Source organism: Lissotriton vulgaris, chromosome 1_1, assembly GCF_964263255.1.
Source record: "Lissotriton vulgaris chromosome 1_1, aLisVul1.2, whole genome shotgun sequence".
Lineage (NCBI taxonomy): Eukaryota > Metazoa > Chordata > Amphibia > Caudata > Salamandridae > Lissotriton > Lissotriton vulgaris.
In genome coordinates, this window is record NC_141685.1 from 875,313,891 (window position 1) to 875,336,742 (window position 22,852).

The following is a 22,852-nucleotide window of genomic DNA, read 5'->3' on the forward strand; positions in this document are numbered from 1 at the left end:
CGTTTTGGAACACAAGGGAACCCAATACGGGGCCTTCGGACCATGGGTTACTTAACTTATTTTAAGGAACAGGGGTCCTAAGGATTTAAAATATGACAATAGAAATAACAATATAGACTACAATCAGTGCTATATTTTTTTAACGCCCAGCCGGACGCAAGTTTATTTAAGGAATAATGTAGAATCGTGTTGGCCCAGAGAGGGGCCAAGGTTAGTGGCAAGATAGGGTACAATCCTGTACCTATCCCAAAAGGTTAGAAAAAACAAATCAAGAACAAGGAGATGGAAGAGAGGAAGAATTTTTCAGGCAAGCGAAAAGTTTTTGAGCCAAAAGGTGACTTGCAATTACAGAAAATAGTTTTGACAAATTCACCCTGCAGTGTCAACACTTTCAAGTATACATATTAAATCATATGCTACACTGCATATTGCGTCGACGTTTCGATCCCTAAGGGCTCATAATACACTGGGATCATCATCAGGACAATTTTACAATTAATGCCTGCATTAAATTGCGAAAGCCTGTAAAAAAGAGGGAAAAACAATAAAAACAATTTTAAGGCATAAGCCTAGACCAAAGGAGTTTTTCAAGGAAAATCAACGCTCGACAAGGCACAGGTATCAGTTAAAAAAGGCCATTCTATCATTTAAACTCGCCGGTTTTTGACTAGTGTGACCGTGATATTTACACCGTATTTACAAGTGAAAAAGTGAAAAAACGGCGCGGTGACATAGGTGTCATTCATTGACAATCGTGCGAAACAATTGCTGTGTCCGTAATGAATTGGGAAACCCTTGTTGCGTCGTGCGTGCTCAGTGATGAAGTGATTCAGCAAGTGAAGTGGTTTTGATGAGTGAGACATTGTCTATGGGCAGTCAACGGTCCATTGGGGGCAGAAATTTAACTTTTCAGGACCCAGAACTGAGGGTACGGTGGCTCAGGATAATAATCCCGGTTCAGGAAGCTTGGTGCAGCTAGGTAAAAGGGATTGCCATTAGTAGTGCTGCCACGGGTGTGCAGGGTCCTACTCAGAATTGCACTAAGGAGCCAGAGCTTACCTGGCGCTACTGGATGTAGTCGCCTGGGGCTGGGATAATTCTTCTTACCGAAGGAGAGGTATTTCCTACCAGTTTGCAACATAAGATGCTGTGGGATAATTAAGTGTTGCCGTTAGTCTGGAGCTCCGAGTGAGTTGCTATAAGTAACTACAGGGAGGAGAGAAGCTTACCTGGCTACGTACAGTGTAGCCCTTTAGTGGGGGAGAGTCTGTTATCCTTCGTTTTTCAGCCACCAATAATTCCGTTTTGGAGGCAAGGGTAGTGTCCTTCCTAATGGGTTCACGTGGTTGCTGGGGATTGCAGGGTAAAAATTAGCGGAAGAACTCTATATGTGACGGAGTTCTCTAGTTAACCGCGTGCCCAGGATGTAAGGAGAGGCTTACCTGGCTACGCTTGATGTAGCCGAACGGGGGGGGGGGGGGGGGGGGGGGGGGGGGGGGGAAGTTGGTTTCCTTCGTTTTGGATGAAAATACGTCCACGAGGTAGCTGGGGAATACAAATTAAGGAAGTAAGGGGACGGGCTCCGTAATTGACGGAGTACTCGGGTTAGCAGCGTTTTCAAAGTGGGCTTACCTTGCTTCTTGATTGAAGCGGCGGCGGGGCGGGTGAAGCTCGATCGACTTCTACCCCCTTCACTGGCAGCGCAGGTCCGCTGTACTGAGATTGCTCGTGGGCTAAGCTTATCGGGCAAAATAATGAAAATGGAGGAAGGACTAGTTCCAAGTAACTCGTATTTCGGCAGACATCTTGTAATGGTGAATTGGCTGAGTAGCAAAAAGGTGGAGTGGTCATTACTGTCTTAGGGGCAATGCTTTGGCCTGTAGTTCCGGGAATTACATAAACCTATAACCCATATGGATTGCAAGTTGGGCACTTTAATATAGGTGGTGTTAAATTCGTGAATTATATTAAGGCGTGAGGGGTGACTTAAGTGAATTAAAAATGTGCACATAAAGCGAGTAGTGCAGGCCAGCCATGCTCTACATTCATACACATTTGAACTAACAGTATTATTAAAGCATCAATGTGTTCAAATTTTCAAAATTTTTCACACTGCATTATTTCAGAGAGAACACATTTGGTACAATGTTTATCAGAGTGTTTTGGAGCTGCATCAATACACTTAGAGTAGTGATGTCCAGTCCTCCGTGCGATTAAGTCCCTTGCGGATAGAGTCTAGTAATATTATGCATTTCAGCTCTTCCTTATTCAGTAAGTGGGGCATGCTTCCCCCTCTTGGTGGAAGCTTCAGTGACTTCAGGACAGTCCAACGAATGTCATCCTCATTATGATTGAATTCCTGGAAATGTTCCACCAGTGGGGCGTTTGGCGTACGACACCTGATGCGGCTCCTGTGTTGGCATATCCTGGTCTTGATTTTCTGAGATGTCTGTCCCACATAGTTTTTCTTACATGGACATTGGATCAAATAAATTACGTTGGTGGTATTACAATTTGTGAGTGTGTTGCATTTAAAGGTGACATTATCAAATACAAAACTTTTTCCTTCAATTGTGAAATTACAGACTGTACAGCCACCACATTTCACGTGTCCAACTGTGGGGGACAGACCCCAAACTGATTCAAGAGTGGAAGAGTTGGTAGTGCTAGGAAGAGCTGCCCGAACCAGGTGGTCCTTCAGATTCTTACTCTTTTTAAATGCAAACAAAGGGCGTTCTAAATCCAAGATCCCTGCATTAATTACTGGTCAGTGCTTCAGAATCATTTTTCTCACACTATTGGAGAACTATCCGAAATATATAACAGGATTCAGCTACATAGGGACTACTTGCTCCCGCCATTGGCTGGCACTAGGGATTGACACAGCCTCTGAAACCTTAAAATTACTGGAGACAGAAATTGCAGAAATTCTGAAACAACTTGAGGCCCCTGACAATATTGCCGATAGCAAGAAATTAATAGAACAGGTAGATAAAACGGTAGCAGAGTTCTATAGGATTGAGCAAAATAAAAAATCAAATAAAGTTAAAAAAGACATAAAATCCTATAACATTGAAACAACATATCCTTATCTACAAAAGGATTTTTATACCACTAAGGCATACAGCAACCCCCAACAAAATAGACCTTGGGGGAGGTTTAACAGGAGACAGAACTTGGTTGGCTTCTCCGACACCTCAGCCGAGTCGTCTGACAATTCAGACGCTGGCGAAGGATCAAGTACATCGAGACGTGGTGGAGCACATCAGAATTCTAATTCTTTTTTAGCCAGAGGCCAGCAAGAACCACCACAGCGAGGGAAAGTCAAAAAACCCCAGAGATGGGTAAACCCACCAGGGGAAAGGAGGACCAGGAACAACTACTACCAGTGGTAATACAACCTAGCCCCACAATAGACACCATCCCTATCTTCAACCTTTCCACTCATGTGTTGGCACTAGACGAACTTTCCCTTTTGAAAAAAGGTCTCACCTTTGTCCCAACTGTGGCTCCGAACTTTATGGAACTACACACCGAACTCCTGAAATTCTTTAGACGAGTACGCCTAAAAGCATTCTTCCAAATTCACCCCTCTCCCGAGATAAATGCCCAAACTCCCTTCCGGGCACCATCTACCTTTTTACCATCGGCCAATATGATCCCACCAGAGGTCACCACATTCGAGAAACTAGTCCTCAAAGATCTCTCGAACATGAAAGGACAAAAAAAGTTCATACCGTACAATATCACTCTTAAAGAGAAAGAGTCCATTGTCTCCCTAAAAAATAATGACTCCATTGTGATAAAAAGTGCTGATAAAGGGGGTGGTATTGTTATACAGGAGTTGGACTCCTACACAGCTGAAATCCAGAGACAGCTAGGGAACAAAGATCACTATCTTAGACTCGCATCCAACCCAACTAAAGGTATCCAAGAAATAATACTGAAAATAACAACTGAGGCAGTACTAGAAGGCTTTCTGACTAAAAAGGAATTTAATTACCTAAATGTAAAAAGCCCAAGATTACCGGTAATATACACCTTGCCAAAGATTCACAAAAATCTGAATGCCCCCCCGGGCCGTCCAATTGTGTCAGCTTGTGGCTCAATATTGGAGCCCCTAGGAGCTTATGTCGACTTCTTTATCAAAGAATTTGTTCCCCACACATTTTGCTATGTACGCGACTCCATGTCCATGATCAATCTGATTGAACACCATCCCTTCAATCCAATCACTGATACGCTTTGCACCATGGATGTGGAGTCCTTGTACACGAATATCCCGCAAACAGCAGCCCTACTTGTTATACAGAGAACCCTAGACAACCGCCCTCGTCCTCATGCCATTCCAACATCCTTTATTTGTAAGCTTCTGGAACTTTGTCTGACCAAAAATTTCTTCACCTTTCAAGGCCTATTTTACCAACAAATCAAGGGGACCTCCATGGGGGCTATTTTTGCCCCAAACCTGGCCATACTGTTCATGGACGAATTGGAGAGACAGACAGTGCTTGTGCCCTCCAACCCCTTTTTCTCCGGTGTCATTATGTGGAGAAGGTACATCGATGACATCTTCATGATATGGAGATTAGACATCGGTGCATTGTCCCACTTCTTACATTGGATGAACAACAACTGCCTGGGTCTCCAATTCACCCTCACCTCTGACAGGAACTCCATTAATTTCCTTGATCTGACAATACTGCATCAGGACGGTGAGCTGTTCACAAAACTCTACAGAAAGCCCACAGAGAGAAATACTCTGCTAGAATACTCAAGCAACCATCCAAGGGCACTGAGGGACTCCTTACCTTTCTCCCAATTTTTACGAATTAGGCGAAATTGCTCTCACAAGGAGGATTACTTCCGTGAAAGCACCACCTTGGCGATCAAGCTTAAAAATAGGGGATATCCCAGAAAGATTGTTAAAAACGCTCTGAAAAGAGCGTGGTATCGTCCCCGTGAGACACTCCTTGTCCCTAACCAAAAGATAAAGCTGGACAAAATAGCCTGTGTGACAACATTCTCTCCCATCTCCAATAGTGTGAGAAAAATGATTCTGAAGCACTGGCCAGTAATTAATGCAGGGATCTTGGATTTAGAACGCCCTTTGTTTGCATTTAAAAAGAGTAAGAATCTGAAGGACCACCTGGTTCGGGCAGCTCTTCCTAGCACTACCAACTCTTCCACTCTTGAATCAGTTTGTCAGTTTGGGGTCTGTCCCCCACAGTTGGACACGTGAAATGTGGTGGCTGTACAGTCTAATTTCACAATTGAAGGAAAAAGTTTTGTATTTGATAATGTCACCTTTAAATGCAACACACTCACAAATTGTAATACCACCAACGTAATTTATTTGATCCAATGTCCATGTAAGAAAAACTATGTGGGACAGACATCTCAGAAAATCAAGACCAGGATATGCCAACACAGGAGCCGCATCAGGTGTCGTACGCCAAACGCCCCACTGGTGGAACATTTCCAGGAATTCAATCATAATGAGGATGACATTCGTTGGACTGTCCTGAAGTCACTGAAGCTTCCACCAAGAGGGGGAAGCATGCCCCACTTACTGAATAAGGAAGAGCTGAAATGCATAATATTACTAGACTCTATCCGCAAGGGACTTAATCGCACGGAGGACTGGACATCACTACTCTAAGTGTATTGATGCAGCTCCAAAACACTCTGATAAACATTGTACCAAATGTGTTCTCTCTGAAATAATGCAGTGTGAAAAATTTTGAAAATTTGAACACATTGATGCTTTAATAATACTGTTAGTTCAAATGTGTATGAATGTAGAGCATGGCTGGCCTGCACTACTCTCTTTATGTGCACATTTTTAATTCACTTAAGTCACCCCTCACGCCTTAATATAATTCACGAATTTAACACCACCTATATTAAAGTGCCCAACTTACAATCCATATGGGTTATATGTTTATGTAATTCCCGGAACTACAGGCCAAAGCATTGCCCCTAAGACAGTAATGACCACTCCACCTTTTTGCTACTCGGCCAATTCACCATTACAAGATGTCTGCCGAAATACGAGTTACTAGGAACTAGTCCTTCCTCCATTTTCATTATTTTGCCCGATAAGCTTAGCCCACGAGCAATCTCAGTACAGCGGACCTGCGCTGCCAGTGAAGGGGGTAGAAGTCGATCGAGCTTCACCCGCCCCGCCGCCGCTTCAATCAAGAAGCAAGGTAAGCCCACTTTGAAAACGCTGCTAACCCGAGTACTCCGTCAATTACGGAGCCCGTCCCCTTACTTCCTTAATTTGTATTCCCCAGCTACCTCGTGGACGTATTTTCATCCAAAACGAAGGAAACCAACTTCCCCCCCCCGTTCGGCTACATCAAGCGTAGCCAGGTAAGCCTCTCCTTACATCCTTGGCACGCGGTTAACTAGAGAACTCCGTCACATATAGAGTTCTTCCGCTAATTTTTACCCTGCAATCCCCAGCAACCACGTGGACCCATTAGGAAGGACACTACCCTTGCCTCCAAAACGGAATTATTGGTGGCTGAAAAACGAAGGATAACAGACTCTCCCCCCTAAAGGGCTACACTATACGTAGCCAGGTAAGCTTCTCTCCTCCCTGTAGTTACTTATAGCAACTCACTCGGAGCTCCAGACTAACGGCAACACTTAATTATCCCACAGCATCTTATGTTGGAAACTGGTAGGAAATACCTCTCCTCCGGTAAGAAGAATTATCCCAACCCCAGGCGACTACATCCAGTAGCGCCAGGTAAGCTCTGGCTCCTTAGTGCAATTCTGAGTAGGACCCTGCACACCCGTGGCAGCACTACTAATGGTAATCCCTTTTACCTAGCAGCACCAAGCTTCCTGAACCGGGATTAATATCCTGAGCCACCGTACCCTCAGTTCTGGGTCCTGAAAAGTTAAATTTCTGCCCCCAATGGACCGTTGACTGCCCATAGACAATGTCTCACTCATCAAAACCACTTCACTTGCTGAATCACTTCATCACTGAGCACGCACGACGCAACAAGGGTTTCCCAATTCATTACGGACACAGCAATTGTTTCGCACGATTGTCAATGAATGACACCTATGTCACCGCGCCGTTTTTTCACTTTTTCACTTGTAAATACGGTGTAAATATCACGGTCACACTAGTCAAAAACCGGCGAGTTTAAATGATAGAATGGCCTTTAACTGATACCTGTGCCTTGTCGAGCGTTGATTTTCCTTGAAAAACTCCTTTGGTCTAGGCTTATGCCTTAAAATTGTTTTTCCCTCTTTTTTACAGGCTTTCGCAATTTAATGCAGTCATTAATTGTAAAATTGTCCTGATGATGATCCCAGTGTATTATGAGCCCTTAGGGATCGAAACGTCGACGCAATATGCAGTGTAGCATATGATTTAATATGTATACTTGAAAGTGTTGACACTGCAGGGTGAATTTGTCAAAACTATTTACTGTAATTGCAAGTCACCTTTTGGCTCAAAAACTTTTCGCTTGCCTGAAAAATTCTTCCTCTCTTCCATCTCCTTGTTCTTGATTTGTTTTTTCTAACCTTTTGGGATAGGTACAGGATTGTACCCTATCTTGCCACTAACCTTGGCCCCTCTCTGGGCCAACAAGATTCTACATTATTCCTTAAATAAACTTGCGTCCGGCTGGGCGTTAAAAAAATATAGCACTGATTGTAGTCTATATTGTTATTTCTATTGTCATATTTTAAATCCTTAGGACCCCTGTTCCTTAAAATAAATATCACTGTGACACTGGCCCAAGTGTCCCTGTAGGCCTGAGCCATTTTTCCATTAATAAAAGGTGTCTGCCTGTATTTGCCCAAAGTATTGGGACTTGCATCGGGGGATATATCCACATTACCTGTACAGACAAGGACAGCCTGAGTGAGTGTGCCAACTAGGTTGTCATACCCCTTGTAGGAAGGTACATCCTGACTATGGTTGCCCCCAACTTTTTGCCCTGTGTTTTAGCTGGTTTTGGACATAGTCGACCTGGGACCCTGCCAATCAGGACCCCAGGCCTACTGCTCTCTCTTTAAAATGGATTCCATGTACCCTAGGTACATTTCCAATTGGTACTGGGCCACCCTATCAGACCCTGTAACTCAGGGCATGGGTGTACCCAGGGCTGCCAGGGGCTGCAGCATGTATTATGCCACCCCTGGCTGGCCTCTTAAATTTGACACAACTGGCTGCATGACAGCTGGGGCAAAGTCGTGTAATCACCCTTTGCTGTAGGTGTAGTATACCTATACCTAACCCTAAAATGGACACACAGATTCCTATCAGTCACTCCTATGGCAGGCCTTGACAATCCTGAAGGCAGAGTGCTTGGAATCGTGTGAGATGGTGCTCTGGCATGAGCTGAGCCTGTCTGCAGCTTGCGGAATCAAGTCCTAATAGCTGTTCCATGATAACGCATACCATATACTCTTAAGTGCATTATAATCCTCGCGGTTAAATGCTAACTTTGGTATTGCTTTATCAAAACATGTCGAGTAAGGTGTCATACGAATTGGAATACTAACCCCTCGCCAATTCTGGCGACGGGGTTAGCATTCCACCCTTCTAGAGGGACACGACATGTATGTAACTGTGAACCCCGGTTAAAGTTAACTGAAGCCTCAGCTCCACAAAATGGATGCTGCCACCACAGACACGAGTCTGACCCCCTGCAGCTGGGAGTCCTTCCAGCGAGGGGAGCCTGGACAAAGGGTTTCCTGTCAGGGGCGGTGCTAGCACCGTCCCAGACATGGTTTTGTGTATCCTGGGTAGGCAGGGCTTTTCAGGAAGGTGACTGCTGAGTGGCACCCCGGTGCTCACTACGCATAGGCCAGTCAGAACCAGTTCCAGGGGCACACCAGCCCCTGGCCTGGGGAAGTCCGGCAGGGGAGAGGGGTGTAACCACCCCCCTCCTGGTCCCACCCATAGGCAGGACCTAGTCACCGGGTCAGCCCCCTTTTTTAGTATAAAGATAGGAGCGGGCCCCCTGTTAAAATTAGATCATCTTTGGAATCAAGATACCACTTTCTTCGAAAGGACTTCACGATTTCTTCTTCAAGATTCTCCCTTGTGGCTAAGGAGTAGTCACCCTGCATCCGCAGGCACCATCCTAAAGAACACTGCGGTCTGCTGCAAGTCCTTCATCACGAATCCGACGACCCAGCTCGACGAGACCCGGCTTCCCTGGCACCTCTGACCTCTACTCACCTCTACAGCCAAGCTGAGAACCGTGAGTGCGACGAGACCTCAAGGGACCGACGATCGCCAAGACTGCACGACATCTTTACTGCAAGCCCACCGTGTCCTCCACTGGTGAGTGCTTTGGGGTCCGAGAAGCCCCGACCCTGCGCAGCTCCAGCACCCAAGATCAGCCCCCCTGCATCTCCACGATCTGCGTGGGGCCCTTCTGCTGTTTGCTGTGCACCGCGTTGTTTGGCTACTAGCCGGCTGGCTTGTGGCCCTCTGAACGACGCCCAACGACTTCACGACTGCTGGTCTGGTTGCTCCAGGCTGGCCCTTGCTTCCTTCTTCAAGAGAGGCACCCCGGACCCTCCTGGTCCACTCCAGACGCCATTTTAGGTCCACCGCGTGGGCTTGAATTTGCCAAGGCTTTGTTGCCCCATCCTGGGTCCAGCGACGCCGACAGCTTCTATCTTCGTGGGACAGCTCGATCCTCCATCCTGGTCGCCGACAACGCCTCCTGGTCCGTGAGATCTTCGAGTCAAGCGTCACCCACTCACCTTGTCGGGGTGGCTACCATCCGGTGCCCTCCTGGTGCCCACTGACTACTGGCTAGTAGTCTCGAACTTGGTCCCCTCTGCTTTCAGGTGTCATCTATCTTCAAGATCCAGGCTTGGATCCGACTGAACTTTCTTCACTGGTCACCGGCCAGCATCTTTTCTTCCGGCTCCTGGTCCGTCTACGAGGATTCCCGACGTCTTTTCAGACCTATGCAGCTGCAGCCCCTGGGCTAGGTAACTTCGGCATTTCGGTGCCCCAGCATAGCCTCACTATCCAAGGGTCAGAATCTACTTTCGTTTTCTCCCTACCAGGTCGGGTTCGCCCGAGAACACTAACTTTCTATTTCCTAGCTACCATAGACTTTTGTCCCGCATCTCGCGTGAGAGTGCACACACTGCACCCGAGTCCCCTAGGCCTCCTAGAAGTAATCTAACGATTCCCTAGTCAAGTCCTAGCGATTCCAAAAGCTATTAGTACTGTACTTACCTGCTAGGAATTTCGCATTCCACTTTCAGAGTATATGGTTTTCCGTGCCCCTCGGGCATTTGTATATACTGTGCTAACTTAAGTATTTTTGTAAGAGTTTTGGTTTGTGCTTAGTACCCTGTCCTCATAAAGAGTACAGGGCTGTTGTGATCTTTAAATAAATAACTGTTTATTTTCATAACACTTGTGTGGTGTCCTTTCACTTGGTATTCAAGGGGTATATGTGTGGTAAACAGGTGGCTTAACACGCCCTCTCGAGTCTTTAGCCTTAGACTGCTCGTATCCACGCTACTAGGATAGCTGGTCTATAAGGTTGACTTACAACCAATCATCAATAAGGGTTGCTGGACTGATACATAGTGTTCACTAGAATAGTGAGCACTGCATATCAGGCCACCTTCTCACACCCCTCAGATCCCAAGGTTAACCCAACTAATCCCTTGGGAGGTGCACTACCACTACTGACTGTGCTAGGGGGTGCAGTTGCCTTAGGGGCTGTAGTGGTAGGAGTTTGCCCTCCTTTCTTGGTGCACTCACTAAACCAGTGAGTTTTACTTTTACAGTATTGGCACCACCTTTTTGACTGGCCTTCTTGAGTCTTCTTTTTCTGCTGTGAAGCCTGACCCCCACCCTCTTTGGTTTGTTGGGGACCTGTTGAAGACTTCTGGTCATTTTGTTCACTCTTGTTACTACCCTTTTGGTCTGCTTTCTTCTGACCACCCTGGTTCTGAGCCTGGTTCTGCTTGACCCTTGTTCTGACCCATCTGTCTGCCTTCTTTCCCAATTCTTGGGGCTGGCACGCGACTAGGTCCTGCCCATGGACTGGTTCTGACAGTCATTTAAAATCTGTTCCCTCGTGATCAGATTGTACAACCCTGTATAATCAGTAACCTTACTGCCCAGCAACCAGCCTTCCAAAGCATTAGTGGCACAATCCACAAAGTCAGACCAATCCTGAGACTGAATTTTCTGGGTGTCTCTGAACAGCAACCTGTACTGCTCAGTTGTTAAGCCAAACCCATCAATCAGTGTATTTTTCAGGACTTGGTAATTGTTAGCATCCTCAGCTCTAGTAGTGAGGAGCTTATCTCTACCTTTGCCTTCAAAGGAGAGCCACAAGATAGCTGCCCACTGACTCTGGGGGACGCACTGGACAGTGCAGGCCCTCTCCAAAGCAGTCATCCATTTGTGGATGTCATCCCCTTGTTTAAAGGGGGGCACTATCTTACTCAGGTGTCTAGTGTCTAAACTCCTGTCCTTTTCTCTAGGTAAAATGCTGCCACCAGTGAGGTCTGCCCCACTCAATTTCTGCTCTCTAGCAAAGGCAAGTCTCTCTTTGGCCAGGGCAAGTTCTTCCCTTTCAATCCTCAGATTGACTTCCCTCAGATTGACTTCCCTCATCTTTGCCTCATGCTCTCTCCTCTGAGGGGATGCCATCCCTCTGTGAGAAGAGGTCTGAGAGCCATTGGTTCGAATGTATCTGTTAGAGCCTCTGGATAGAGACCTAACTCGTCCACTCCCAATGTTAAGCCTGCCTGAGCGTGGGCCTGGGAGTCCCCCAAGTCCATTTTCATGCCTGCTTAAGTTGGTCCTGGTGAGTCTACTGACTTCTACCTGACCCATGTCTGCCTCATCCCCTGACAACTCCTGATCCTCTTCCTCACCTTCACTAACTGCTTCATTGAGGTTGAGGTCAGGGTCCCCAAGGGTTCCCTCTAAGGGAGGCTTGCTCCCATCTGGATTAGAAGGGCCTGTGTTGGAAGCCCTCCTGGCATCATAAGTCTCTAAGAGACCAATTAGGAATGGGATGGTAGGGTTAGAACCCTGTTTTAGCTTCCTGGAGGTACACACTTGTCTCGTATTCGTATTCGTATTCAAAAACTTTATTCGATACATAAAATGAATCATAAAAGTATTGAACATACAATCGTATCACATTTCAGATAAGAATACATTTCTACTAGTCATTTAAAACTAATTTGTAAACACAGTTTGTTTAAAAGAGACATAATAATAACAGTGACAGAAATTCAAAGATTACACTGCTGGGCCGTCTTTGCTTGAACAAGCCAGTCGTCCAGATATGGGTAGACATGTATGTGCTGTCTCCTTAGGTGAGCTGCCACTGTCACCAGGCACTTTGTGAACACCCTGGATGCCGTCGTTACTCCGAAAGGGAGGACCTTGAACTGATAATGTTGATTTTGAATAGTGAACCTGAGATACTGTCTGTGTGATGGGTGTATGGGTATATGGAAATATGCATCCTTTAGATCCAGTGTTGCGAGGAAGTCTCCCTGAGTAACGTCAGGACCTGCTGTAGGGTGAGCATATGAAAATGCTCGACAGAATGTAACTGTGTAGAGGCCTGAGGTCCAGTATAGGTCTGAGAGACCTGTCCTTTTTGGGTTTTAGAAAGTACAGAGAGTACACCCCCGAGCCTTGGTCTTCTACAGGCACGGGCTCTATGGCCCCTTTTTGCAGCATGCCGACGACCTCCTGCTGTAATAAGTGTAAGTGCTCTGCGGACATAGGACGGTGTCTTGGTGGGATGTTGGTTGGAGTGGATGTTAATTCCAGACAATACTAGTACTGGACAATGTCTCTTACCCACCTGTCTGTGGTGATGGATTTCCAGACTGGCAGGAACTGTTGTAGTCTCCCCCCCCCCCCCCCCCCCCCCCCCCCGACAGGTAGAATATGGTCAGGGGGCAGTGACAGGGCGTCACTGTGTTATTGGCAGAGGATCTGGAACTGCTGTTTCCTCTGCCCTTAATGTTGTTTCCACGATATCCACCCCGGTTGTTCTTATTGTAGGTGGATTGTGTACTTCCTTTATTGTACTGTGTCTGTTGTGTGGATTGGCCTCTTGAAGGGCCCCTAGTATTGGAGCGACGAAAGGAGCCACCCCGAAAGTGCTTTGACTGCAGTGCCCCCATAGACTTTCCACTCTGTTTTTTAAAAAAATTTCAAGGGTGGTGTCAGCCTCCGGTCCAAATAAGTAGTCCGGGTTAACTGGCTGATTAAGGATAGAAGTTTGTATTTCTGGTTTGAATCCCGAGATTCTCAACCAGGCATGTCTCCTTAACATAACGCTAGTGTTGATGGCCCTGGCTGCAGTGTCAGCTGCGTCTAGTGCGCACTTGATGGAAGCATTGGTTATAAACTTTCCTTCTTGGATTAGTAGCTCCGCTCCCTCCTTGTACTGATCTGGTAGGTGTTGCAGCAGTGTCTCAAGGGTATCATAATGGGACCGGTCATATCTGGCTAAGAGTGCCTGAGTGTTGGCAATGCGCCAGATGTTAGCCACCTGCGCAGCCACCCTTTTTCCTGAGGTTTCCAGAACTTTTGACTCTTTGTCAGGAGGAGGGGCATCACCTGTAGTCTGGGAGTTCGCTCTCTTACGTGCATTAGAAACAACCAATGAGTCCAATGGCAACGGTCCCCTTATATAAGTAGGGTCCCCAGGTGCCGGTCTATATTTCTTTTCAATCCTTGGGTTTAACACCCTGGCCCTAGTGGTGTCCTTAAAAATGTCACCAGCATGCTTAAGGACCCCTTTTAGCATGGGCAGGGTCTTGACTGTTCTTTCTTAAGTGGAAAAGGTGTAGTCCAGAAAGTCTTCCTCCACAGGGTCAGCATGTAGCACGACGTCATGATTACTGGCTGCTCTTCCAATAAGGGCGTTAAAGGCAGTAGTGTCCTCAGTAGGAGATGTTTTCACACTGTACACATAAGTCAGGGGCAGTCTGCGGGTCCCTTGGGTCAGCCGGGTCTGCCCATGGTTGGTTTTGATCATCAGGATCAGTGTCCACATGATAAGAGTCATCTTCGTGTTCGTCATCCCCTGCATCCACATCTGAGTATGTGGGTGAAAAGTTTTGAGGTTCTTGTCCATAGGAATGGAGGGGTTCCACAAGAGTCGGTGACAGTGTTGAAACCCTCTTCTTCAAGGGAATCTTATATGACTCCATGGGTGTTTCTGGTATTATTTTCCTTTTATATATGGACAGTCTACCAGTTTCCGAGTCGTAGCCTTATCCTTGATGCGTTGGAGTGACTCCGACACTTCCTTGGCTATAAAAGGACTCTGCTGCGTCGATTCGACAGGGTCCTTGGAGCCAATCTTCGTCTTGTCCGCAGGCCTCGACCGAGGATCGATCCAGTCTTTTGGTTCGAGTCGTTTGTGTGTGTCGACTTCTTTCGGCGTAGGCCTTGTTGGTTCGACAGCCTTGACCTTGGTCTTTGGTGCCCCAACTGTCGGTTCGATGACCTTTTTGAGTTTTTTGGCATCGACGGCCATTTTCTGTTTCTTCGGCTTCGAGGGGTTTGAGGCCTTGGAGCTGACCAGAGTTAGTTGCACTTTCGGCTTTGTCATTGATGCTTTCGGTTTCGATTTCTTTAGATCGACCGATGGCGGTTTTGAAACCGATGGCTCTTTAGTAATGTTCGAAGCCGGGTTTTTATGCGGGGCTGTAGAACGAGACTGTAGATCTTGGGTAAGGCCTAGTGGCCATCCCTCGACCTGAGCCTTATTGAGTGCGTCATCGTCTGCCCCCGTATAGCCGGTTGGGACTAGCTCCTCGCCGGAGCTATCTTCTACGGGCCCAAGAGCCTCTGCGTCGTCTCCTACCTCTTCAACTACATTTTAGTCTTCTTCTTGCACCTCTTCGTCTTCGGCGTCATACTCTGAGTCATGGCTCGAAGCCGGATCGGAGCGGTATTCCTGATCCTCCAGATCAACGACCTCCTCGTCTTCGGTCCCGAAGATGTTTTCAGGAACAGGCGCTGACCTTTTTGACTCCAATCGAGCCGCGCGTCGAATCCGAAGAGTTTTCTTCGACCTGAACCGGGCACAGGCCATACAGTTGGCTTCGTTGTGATCCGTGGACAGGCACTTGTTGCACACCGGGTGGACATCTATGTGCGGGTATTTTGCACTACAAAGTGGGCACCTCTTGAATGGGCTTCTTTCCATTGTAGATCGAAGATCGAGTCGAGTGTGGAAAGAAAACCGTCCGATTCCTCGATGTCCTCTCGAAACAAAGTTACCGGTACCGAACGAAACGATACCGACGATGTCGAAAGCCTTTCGGCTTTGTAGAAAGTTATTCCTAACTTGAGCTAAGATTGTAACATCCGAACCCAATGGCGGAAAAAACCAAGGTCATCACTTATTGTATCATACTCCATCCCTGCCACAATGGCGAAAACCAATCTGAGGATGGAGAGGATGCCCATGCGCACTGTAGTCCAGGGGAGGAGCCACCTATCTCGTGATACTTCGAAGACTCTTCCAGAACAACAATGTGCACTCATCCGGACCCAACACTAGGCGGCGATCTATGCACAGATATGAATTCAGCAGCCCACATGCCTCGAACAGAGGCACAAGCTGAACAGTCCCTTGCCTCGTGCTCCGGAGAAAGGCAGAGATTATGCACCTTGTGAAGGTCGGTGTGGGGGAAACTTCGACCCACATTGAGGACACTTTTTGAATTGAGTCCTTTCCATGAGCTGGAGTTGAGGCCTAGTTAGGCCCGAAGGCCGCCGCCGACGACCGGAATCGAAGTATTCAACGTTGAAGAATAGTGTAGAGTGGAGAAGCGTTCAAAACGTATTTTCTGAAAGTTGGTGAGGATTGCGTGCCAAAAGAATTCAATTTCAACACGGAGCGCTCGAAACACATCCGAGCCCGGTGGCGGAAAAAAACATTCTGGGGATGGAGCCGATGACCATGCGCAGTATCATCCAAAGGAGGAGTCACCTATCCCGTGACTTCCAAAGACTTTTCTACAAAACAAACTGTAAACATCTGGCCCCAACACTAGGTGGCAATCTATGCATAGTGCAATCTGCAGCTCATATGACTCGAACATACAATTCCATTGCGGCAATGCCAGTTGTGAAATCCATCTGCATAGGTGAAGCAATACTTTTGTTCTCTTGCCACAACTGCAACATTCAAGAAAGTTCTAACAAATTGCCAGTGCAATCAAAGAGCAACCTTTGGTAGACAACAAAACAGACATCCCAGCCATTTAACATGAGAAGAACTAGCTCTCAAGATTTGGTTGCATGCTTAGCATCTCAAACATTTCAGAGTATTACAACAAATTGCGATGGATTGACTCCAGTCTATTGACTGGATAAAGGTTGCATTTGAGGACCCTAAATCATTAACAGAAGCAACTTATTTGCTCATGTGAAGTGAACTAAATCTATAGAAGAACTGAGGCTAAGAAATCTGGGATGTACACATCCTTATCATTCACCCTCCAACGTTTAGCCCAGATAAAAAGTAGCAAGAACATCTGGCCAATGTAATGGAGAATCATTAACCAGGAGCCCGATTTATAGTTTTGGCATTTGGCCCCTTCAAAAGTTTCTGAAGAGATCAAATGACCTAAGCTACATATGTGAATATAGCTGAACCACTGCAGACAGAACGATGTAAGAAGAGGTGCAGCACTGGATCTTGCCCAAAGAACGTGTTGTGAGTGAAAAGGGAGCGGATAAAATACACTTGATTCTGCCACAGTTGTGCTCAGGCAAGTTTAAAGAGGCCCCTAAACCTTCCCAATGTAAAGCTTGTACAGGGCTGTGCGCAAACAATTCAGCCCCAAGGTAGTTCTGGGCCAGAAGACAGCATCTCAATCTTCCCCAAGACAGTCTTAAGATTGGAAAGAGAGCACCGGTTTCTGGCCAGGAAAAGTGTCAAAACTAAAGGGGAGCCTTACTTTTCCTCTTCGACTGCCCAGAAGGGGCAGGTGAAGACTGGGTGGCCGGAGTGCTTGGACCATCTCCCTCCTCCTCCTTGACTTCTGTCTTGACTTCTGGTTTCGTGTCATCCATCTCCATAGGCTCAGTCTTACACTCCTCCTTTAGGGGCTCGCTCTTAACCTGGCAAGGAGAATGTAAAGTTTACCATTCTGTAATCTTGAGCCAATACTGCCACTTCACATCATCTAAAAAGACAAGCCTGGGTCTTCCTCCACCTACCTCAGACAGCAGAGGCTCCTTATTTTGTAGGGCAAGTAGGATTCATCCCAGTCACCAAAGACAGTTGCTAAATTCTTACGGCATACAGAAATCATAGGCTCACTACCCACTCAGAAACAGATGTAAAGTTCTTTCATCTAGTAGGACAAGCAAGACTAGTACCGAAACTACTACAGGAAGAGGAAATTAAGTATTTATCTACTACAATAGCTAGTTTTTTCACACAAAACAAAAAACAGACTAATTTACACGTTAGTATGGGCCCTAGTACAATCTAGTAATGACCCTCTCACCTACCAAGTGATAGCTAACTGTTTCCACTGCAGAGAGAGCAGAGGCTCATCTCTTGAACAGAGCAGGCTAAATATCTCGAAAGAAAAATGCATATCCTAGCATCCCAGTACACAGGAAATAACGCCCATTCATTAGAAGTCAAACATAGTCAAACAACCACTGCCCTCGCAGAAATACAAGAACCATCACACTATAATTCACCTCTGGTTTCTCCTCCACCTCCGCCTCAGATTGATCCACCTCTGGCTCCTCCTCTTCCTGTTTAATCTCTTGTTTCACCTCCTGCTCGGGCAGAGTCTGCTGAGAGTTGACTTCTGTACTGCTGGTGGAGGGTGGGTTGGACACTGGTCCATCCAGGTTTGCTGTCGCCTGGGAAAGCTAGCAGAAAGCCATTTCAAGAATTAATACAGTCTTAATTTCATCCTGCCAGTGACATTCCTGCTTAGAAGTTTCACTTCAGGATGCAGCATCAACTAATATCACCTGTTATTACAAAAACGACTAAAATCATTCACCCCACCCATTCCATTAAACTCCTGCTAAACATTAAAGCTGAAATATTCAGCCTTGCTCTATACTTCCTCTTGGGGGATCAACCTAGACCACCAATACATCAGAGAACCCACCTTTTTTCTAATGGGATATCTGTTGTCCAGTTTAACATAATTTCTAATTAGTCTATCAAAGATCTACTGACCACAGAGCTCTGGCTCTGTGGCCTCTTCTCTTTCCTCATAAGGATGCACTTTAAGTACACTGCCTCTTGCAAACAGATCTCAGCAGTACAGAACATACCCAAAAAAAACAAGATTTGCTGAAATAACTTACAGAAAAAAACAGTTTCAGTGCATTCTCAGAGTGATATTGAGATCTTCACATTAGCAACCACATCTCAGACAAGCCCAGAAAACAGATCTTTGTAAACCTCTCCCACCCATGTGCGGCCATGAAAAGAAGTCCAATTTTTGTTAACTAAACATAGCATTCTGTTTGCAATATAGGATTCAAAATAATAACTAATTCAACTTTAGTTTAACACAAACATAAGTCATTTTGCAATTGCAGTCATATGCTTACAGGGGTGCTGGGGTGATGCACCGGTGCCGGTGGAGAGGGTACCGATGTACTCATAGTGCTAGGCTGAGATGGAGGCCGTGGCGGAGAAGGAGGCCGTGGCAGGGATGGAGGCCTTGACTGTTGCTGTGGTAGCTGGTGTTGCTGCAGTGGTGACTGATGTGGTTGCTGCTGTGCTACTTGTTGATGCAGTTGCTGTTGCATCGGGGACTGATGTGGCTGCTGCTGCAGTGGTGACTGATGAGGCTGCTGCTGCACTGGCGATTTCAGTGGCTGCTGTAGTGGTGATTGTTGCGGCTGCTGAAGCTGGGACGGGGGTTGCAATGGTGATGGATGTGAATGGGGCTGCTGCGATGGTGGACGATGCTGTTGCAGTTGCTGTGTGGGTGGTTGCTGCTGCAACTGCTGTGAAGGGGACTGATGCTGCAACTGTTGTAATGGCACCTGATGCTGTTGCAGCTGATGACTCGTTGGTTGATGCTGTTGAAGCTGCGATGGGGACTGATGCTGTAATGGTGGCTGGTGGTGTGGAAGCTGCTGCGACTGAGGCTGATGTTGCTGCAGCTGTTGTGATGAAGGTTGGTGATGCTGCTGCATTGGAGATTGGTGCTGTTGTGGTGGAGGCTGATGCTGCAGTTGCTGCTGCATTTGCTGCAGCTGGTGCTGGAGCTGCAGTGGTGCTTGATGCGCTTGTGACTGGTGGTGAGGAGGTTGCTGCATTGGTAGCAAAGGCTCAGATGATGGTGTGACTGGGCCGTGAGGTGGTGTGGGCGTCTGGCGGGACTGCATGGGATGAGCTTGCAACTGGGATCCCTGAGGCATGGTCTGTGAGGGTGGTGCAACGCTAGAGGCGCCCTGCGGTTGGGATGGCTGAGACCCTATACTTGGTGGTGTATGATGAGGAGTAGGTGTACGGCTGGGAGCTGGAGAAGGAGAGTTGCGGTGCATGGAAGGCTGCGATGGGCAGTGAATTTGATTCCCAGGTGGCCCAGAAGCCATGATGGGCGAATGAGCTGGATGAGACTGGTTAGACATTTGTGCCTGTGAAAAGAAATAAGAGTATGAAACTCCAAGTGACATAGTAACACGGACAGAAAGGAAAGAACAGTGGGACATTGATAGGAAGACGTTTAAATTAAATAAACATTGTAGACCCACTCAGTTCAGACACTACTAACTTGAGATGATAATCACACTGCAACAAAGAGGAATACCACTCAATATTGCCGTAGAAAAACGGACATTACATGCAGAAAGCACTGATCATGACCTACTGAAAGCATAGCTGAGGTCATAGTTAGGAATATGCTATTTACCAGTATGCATCTGTTCTTGGCATGTAGGGCTGCAGACATTTATATCTGTGCATAGATAGCCGCCTAGTGTTGGGTCCGGATGATTGCACATTGTTGTCCTGGAAGAGTCTTCGAAGTATCACAAGATAGGTGGTTCCTCCCCCGGACTACAGCGCTCATGGGCATCCTCTCCATCCTCAGATTGTTTTTCGCCATTGTGGCAGGGATGGAGTATGATACAGTAAGTGATGACCATGCTAAGAATAATTCTGAGTGCTACAGCTGCGACAGGCACCGGGGAGGGTGATATGAATGTCAGCAGACCTACATGCCAAGAACAGATGCATACTGGTAAGTAGTCTATTCCGTTCGAGGCATGTGGGCTGCTGAATTCATATCTGTGCATAGAATGTATAGCAGTCTCCTCCTTAGCGGTGGTTGCCCGTGCCAGCTGCAGCAGCCTGAAAAAGAGTCCTGAGTACAGCCTGTCCTACAGCTGCTTGCTGTTTGGAGTGTACATCTACGCAGTAGTGTTTGGTAAATGTATGTATGGTTGTCCATGTGGCTGCTCTACATATTTCTTCTAGAGGAATGTTTCCCAGGAAAGCCAAGAATGCCCCTAACTTGCTTGTGGAATGCGCTCTTGGGGGAACTGTTAACGTGCGTTTAGCTTTTTGATAACAAATTTGTATGCACTTAACAATCGATCTGGCTATACCCGATTTTGAAATGGGGTTGCCTTTATGCTGTGGTGAAAAGGCAACAAACAGTTGCTTAGTTTTTCTGAAAGGTTTTGTCCTGTCTATATAGTACAGGAGAGCTCTTTTAACGTCCAGTGTATATAGAGCTCTTTCTGCCACTGAATCTGGATTTGGGAAGAACACTGGCAGTTCGATAGTTTGATTAATGTGGAACTGGAATACCACCTTTGGCATACATTTAGGGTTTGTACGCAGTACTATATTTGCATGAATTTGTATGAATGGCTCCTGAATAGTTAGGGCTTGAAGCTCACTAACCCTTCTAAGTGATGTAATCCCCACTAGAAAAGCCACTTTCCACGTTAGGAACTGTATCTCGCACGAGTGTAGAGGTTCAAAGGGTGGTCCCATCAGTCTGGTTAGGACCACATTCAGGTTCCAGACAGGTGAAGGTGGGTGTCTTGGAGGAATCACTCGTTTGAGTCCCTCCATAAAAGCTTTAATAGCAGGAACTCGAAACAGTGAAAGGTGTTGCCTGTTCTGAAGATAAGCCGCCACCGCAGCTAAGTGTATACGTATGGAGATATACGCTAGATTGCATCTATGTAAATGTAACAGGTAACATGATGTTTTGAGTAGACGCATCTAACTGATTTATGTCATTATTGGTACAATAGAACGTTTCCACTTCGCCGGATAGCAAGCTCTGGTTGTAGGTCTTCTTGCCTTCTTGATAATGTTCATACAGTCAGGAGGCAAGTTCAGGTAGCCAAACTCTATGACTTCAGGAGCCAGATTGCAAGGTTTAACTGTTGCGGATCTAGGTGCTGAATGTCTCCATGGCTCTGTGTTAAAAGCATGGGTGTTAAGCGCAGCCTTTGATGAGGCACCACGGAAAGTTCTAGGAACGTGGTGTACCACAGTTGCCTCGCCCACGTTGGAGCAACTAGGATGAGTGTCATGGAGTGTTGTCACAGTTTGCGTGCCACTAGTGGTATGAGCGGGGCTGGGGGAAAAGCGTACGCAAACCTGCCTGACCAGTTCATCCATATCGCATTGCCCTGAGACTGTGGATGTGGAAACCTGGCGGCGAAGCTTTGGCATTTTGCGTTATCCCTTGTGGCGAACAGGTCTATCTCTGGGTGACCCCACTGCTGGAAGTACGGTTGTAGCACTGAGGGATGTATCTCCCACTCGTGCATTTGGTGGCTGTGTCTGCTGAGCAGATCCGCCATCTGGTTGTCCCTGCCCGGAAGGTGTTTCGCCATGAGGAAGATGGTCCTCTGAATGGCCCACTTCCACATGCTTTGCGCTAGATGCGACAACTGTGGAGAGTGTGTCCCTCCCTGCTTCTGTATGTAGTACATGGCAGTCATGTTGTCCGTCCGGATCAACACAACTTTGTTGCACAAATGTACCTTGAAAGCCTTCATCGCCATAAAGATTGCCATCAGTTCCAGCAGGATGATGTGCATCTTCCTTTGCTGTGTCGTCCATAGTCCCTTCACTGTGTAATGGAGGACATGTGCTCCCCATCCCAGGAGAGATGCGTTCCTTGTCAGCACGATTTGTGGTAAAGGCTCTTGGAACGGTCGTCCCTTGCAAAGGTTTTGTGGGTTCCACCAATGCAGAGAGTGGTATGCACGACCGGTCACCAACACTAGGGGCAAGATGTAGGTAAAATAGATTTACCGATTTTTAATTACCGAATTTTACCAATTCGGTAATTAAAAAACGGTAAATCTAAGGGGTGGATATATAGGTATTCCAGATGTGCTGGAATACCGCATCGGAAGAATTTTGTATTTACCGAATCGGTAAATACCGATTTTCACAATGGTGCAGGGGGTGTCACTTTGACACCCTCTGGCACCCCCAAAACAGGCTCGGGTGCCATGTGGCAGGCATACATGCCCTAAGGGCAGGTCTGCCTGTCACATGGCATAGGTGTGCATGCACACATGTGCATGCACACCGGAATCAGTATTTTACCATCAAATTGGATTTGATGGTAAAATACCGATTCGGTAAGGCCTCTGGGACTCTGAAGAGTCCCACCTACATCTGGGTGCCTCAGAATCTGTAAAATTACCAAATTTTTATTTTACAGAATCGGTAAAATTACAGATTCGGTAAAATAATGCCCCCTACATACCTCTCACCCATTTACCGATCGGTAACGGCCAAAATCGGCCGTTACCGCTCGGTAAATGGCCTCAAACGGCCACCTACATCTGGCCCTA

General features: G+C 46.8%; 1 protein-coding gene across 4 annotated transcripts in view; it reads right to left on the reverse strand.

The window, feature by feature from the left end:
• The window catches only part of EP300 (EP300 lysine acetyltransferase), a 520,590-nt gene that overhangs the window by 131,388 nt on the left and 366,350 nt on the right, over window positions 1–22,852 (reverse strand). For all 4 annotated transcript variants that reach the window (XM_086958296.1, XM_086958288.1, XM_086958278.1 and 1 more), the window contains exons 14-16: window positions 18,617–19,654; window positions 17,741–17,917; window positions 16,984–17,146 (exon numbers count right to left, since the gene is read on the reverse strand). In XM_086958296.1, coding sequence (XP_086814422.1) covers window positions 16,984–17,146; window positions 17,741–17,917; window positions 18,617–19,654 — 1,378 coding nt within the window. The remainder of the gene's footprint in view (window positions 1–16,983; window positions 17,147–17,740; window positions 17,918–18,616; window positions 19,655–22,852) is intronic.